General features: G+C 48.4%; 1 protein-coding gene across 2 annotated transcripts in view; it reads left to right on the top strand.

The window, feature by feature from the left end:
- The first annotated feature begins 6 nt into the window (after positions 1-6).
- CUNH1orf54 (chromosome unknown C1orf54 homolog) overlaps positions 7-2,932 on the top strand; it is a 6,664-nt gene continuing 3,738 nt past the window's right edge. For both annotated transcript variants that reach the window (XM_006919734.3, XM_025052195.1), the window contains exons 1-2: positions 7-787; positions 2,294-2,377. In XM_006919734.3, coding sequence (XP_006919796.1) covers positions 742-787; positions 2,294-2,377 — 130 coding nt within the window. In that variant the 5' untranslated portion in view covers positions 7-741. The remainder of the gene's footprint in view (positions 788-2,293; positions 2,378-2,932) is intronic.

Raw genomic sequence — 2,932 nt, forward strand, 5'->3', positions numbered from 1 at the left:
AAAGAGACCATCTGCTTTTTCCTTTCTTCCATCCGGTGCCTAGAAAGTGGAGAAAGAGGTGAGGTGAGGTCAGTACTTACTAGAGAGGAAATAACTGGCCTTAGCTGAGAGATTTTTATCAGAAGCAATGTAGCAGGTGCTTCGAGAGCCAGACAATGGTGTTGATATTGTTCCTATACTTCACAGTCCAGACAGGCAGAGAAGAGGGACTGTTTTCAGTCTAGAAAATGCTCGTCCCTTCTCAGAACATTTCAACTGTGAAGAAAGAGATTGTGATTAGGCCTCAGAGAGAAGGGCAACTCTGGATGGTGATAGTAAATCAGGGACAGTGAGAGGGAAGGTGAGCTTTTTGTGAGGACTGGAAGAGAAGGAAGGCGTGGAGGAGAGGAGGAGAGAGGCTTACTATAAGAACCTCCTTAGTAGTCCAGGGAGATTGGGGGTGTGTTTTTGTTTGTTGTTGTTTCCGTTAGTGGCAGCGGGAATCCTGAATGGATCAAATCCAGGGTTCAACAAACCGTTCCCATCAAAACCCACTTTGCCTCTTAATCTGAGCAGCTCGGGCCAAAGGACCAGACCGGTAGTGACTGATGATCTAGTCAGTCAGCGAATGGGAGGAGAATTCCACTCCCTGAGAGAAAAGCTCCCTCCTTGCTTTGGAGGAGGGCCAGAGGCGGGGTGCTTTCGGTGGGAAACGCTGCAGTTCCTTCTTCTTCTTCCTTGCACAGCAGTGCAGGGTCCGGAATGGAAGTCCTCTTCGCAGCCATCCTTGCTGTGCCACTCATCCTGGGTGAGTTCCCTTTTCTCCCTAAGCTTTCGGGCCACGTCTACTACCATAAATGGGATGGGAGAGAAGAAAACGAGGAGAGAGTGAGGGGTGCAGTTCAGTGGGGAGTGATAACACTCTCATCTGTGCCAGAGTCCAGTGTTGGGGGCGGAGAGGGATCTGCAAAGTAGAGCCAGAAAAGGGGGAGGAAAGCAGAGTCCTGTCAAAGAAGAGGCCCCTGACGGGGATGGAGCGCCGGCTGTGGGGAGTACCTAACGAGAGAGAACTCAGCTCTCCATCGCCACGGAGCTGAACGAGATGAGAGGGACTCAAGTGGGAGTGAAAAAGAGAACAGACTCTTTGAAAGTGGGTCAGTCTGAAACTAGTGAAGGAAGTCAGGGTACCTTCTTTCCCCGGGAGCTAGAGAGAAAGCCTTGTATTAGTAAAGATCTAGAAGTGTGGGGGTGGGGGGTGACCTCTAGGGAGGTGAGGAACTGGCTGCCTTCAGGGACCGGTCCAAAAAGTAGCTTGGCTCCTTCCCCCCTTTGTTCCTCGTCTGCCAGGTGCTCTCATTGTTTCCTTTTCCTCCAGATTCTTGTGTCATTGCTTGTAGTTAAGGGAGCGCATTCAAGGAGCTTGGGGAAGTGTTCGGCAGGAGGCTTAGCCTTCTTGATCCAATCGTGTCAAAGTCCTGTATTTTTAGTCCTGGAGATGAAGAAAAACAAATGCAGATGGGTCATTTAGTCCAGCTGACTCTCATTTTAAGAAAACATATGTTAAATGGCTTGTGCAGAGTTATTCTGCTAGTTAGCAGGGAAATTGGAATGAAACCCAAGTCCAAAAGCCTGAGAGATACAGAGACAGAGACAGAGACACTGTGTTTGTGTGTGTGTTCGTCTGTGTGTGTTAGAGACACATGAATAAGAGAAGAGCTCTCATAAATACAGTATGGTGTAGAGCAGGGGTTCCCAACCCCGAGGCCGAGGACCGGTACCGGCCCATGGCCTATTAGGAACTGGGCCACACAGCAGGAGGTGAGTGGCAAGCACGAAACTGAAGCTTCATCTGTATCTGCAGCCGCTCCCCAGCTCCAGCATCACTGCCTCAGCTCCACCTCGGATCATCAGGCATTAGATTCCCGTAGGAGCACTGGTCCCTGGTGCCAAAAAGGTTGGGGACCACTCGTCCAGAGCATACTGAATAGTAGATTTAGAGTTTATAATTTCTGGTCTCTCTCTGCTTCCTACCTTTTTAGGTTTAATTCTTGTTTTGAGTTTACAGTATGTGAAGGGACCTGTTTTCTGTCCTGGGAACTTCTGGATTGAAAGGGCACAGAGTAACAGGCCACATCACAGACGTGGAGCCCAGAAGACTGAGCAGGGTTTAGGGGTGCAGAGACAGGGAGATAGCCTGGCCCTTGGAGGAGAGGCAGAGAGAAAGGCAACTGATAGAGTTGAGGTCAGCCTCGGGTGTCATTCTGTTGCTGAGGAGTTCCAGATGCCCCTTGACCTCTAGTCCTTGTCCCCTTAGGACAAAATTATGAGGGTGAAGAAGGACTGGAAGAGGACGATTATTATCAGGTGGTCTATTATTACACAGTGACCCCCAATTATGGTGAGTACGCACAAGGCTCAGCCTTTTAGCAGGATGGCGAGAGGTTGGGGATATTTAGTTCTGCGACTTTTCCTTTCTCTTTGCGGTGGAGCAGCTGGGTCACGGATAAATTTAAGTGATAAGCAAAGACTATCAAGGTTCGTGATGTTATTTCTCAAGCTAGCAATTTTCAGTTCTTTGGCAACTGGTTGAAACAATTTGAAAACTTTCAAATTTGTGAATTATTTTAGATATTAGATTGAAAATATAAATGCATACACATTCATGAACTTTTTGTGTGTGTGTGTGACTTCCGTGGGCTTTATTTTCACAGTGAAGAATGCGGCAAAGATGACCTGAGGGTAATCTTTAAAATGAGCTCCCAGTGGCAGGTGACTCTTGGCCAGAAGAGAGCTGAGGCAACCTCAGTTTTCAGAGGTCAAGTTCAGATCTAAGAAGGTGTACTTGATGGAGTCATGATGCTGGAGATTCTTGTAGGTGGCGGTGGCAGCTCGTGTGGGCTCCTTTGGCAGACTTTGCTTCTTGGAATTTGGTGGCAGTCCCTTGTCACTCTTT

The sequence above is a fragment of the Pteropus alecto genome, unplaced genomic scaffold, assembly GCF_000325575.1.
Source record: "Pteropus alecto unplaced genomic scaffold, ASM32557v1 scaffold106, whole genome shotgun sequence".
Taxonomy (NCBI): Eukaryota; Metazoa; Chordata; class Mammalia; order Chiroptera; family Pteropodidae; genus Pteropus; species Pteropus alecto.